A 550-nucleotide genomic window follows, 5' to 3' on the forward strand; every position below is an offset into this window, starting at 1 on the left:
GAGGGGCTGAGGGCGCGCTGGAGACTCCGCCGAGTGGGGACCCAGCGCGGGGCCTGTGTGTGCTATCGAATTACTTATTCATAGAAAAAAAAGGGGGGGAGAGAAAAAAAAGAAGTCACATGTCCGGGTTATACGTATGCGAAAAAAAGCAGCAGAAGGAGGGAAAAATTAGGGAGAGCAGGAGGAGCAGGAGAAGCAGCGGCGGAAGCGGCGGCGGCGCAGGAGGCGGCGGCGGCGACGCGGCGCGGCCGGGGACAGACACCCACCTGTATGAGTGCGCTTGTGGATCTTGAGGTTCTCGGAGCGCGCGAAGACCTTGCCGCAACCCGGGAAGGGGCAGGGGAAGGGCTTCTCGCCGGTGTGCACGCGGATGTGGTTGATGAGCTTGTACTTGGCCTTGAAGGGCTTGCCCTCGCGCGGACAGTCCTCCCAGAAGCAGACGTGGCTGCTCTGCTCGGGGCCGCCCACGTGCTCCACCGTGACGTGGTTCACCAGCTCGTGCATGGTGCCGAAAGTTTTGGAGCAGGGCTTGGCGCCGCCGGCCGGGGGC

General features: G+C 63.3%; 1 protein-coding gene across 1 annotated transcript; it reads right to left on the bottom strand.

Annotated features, from left to right (window-relative positions):
- Positions 1–266: 266 nt before the first annotated feature.
- On the bottom strand, positions 267–546 carry LOC103584871 (zinc finger protein ZIC 4-like; the record flags this gene model as incomplete). Its single annotated transcript, XM_008565694.1, has 1 exon — positions 267–546. A coding segment is annotated over one exon (280 nt), but the record flags the coding sequence as incomplete, so codon positions are not given.
- Between the last annotated feature and the right edge of the window lie 4 nt (positions 547–550).

Source organism: Galeopterus variegatus, unplaced genomic scaffold, assembly GCF_000696425.1.
Source record: "Galeopterus variegatus unplaced genomic scaffold, G_variegatus-3.0.2 Scaffold157730, whole genome shotgun sequence".
Taxonomy (NCBI): domain Eukaryota; kingdom Metazoa; phylum Chordata; class Mammalia; order Dermoptera; family Cynocephalidae; genus Galeopterus; species Galeopterus variegatus.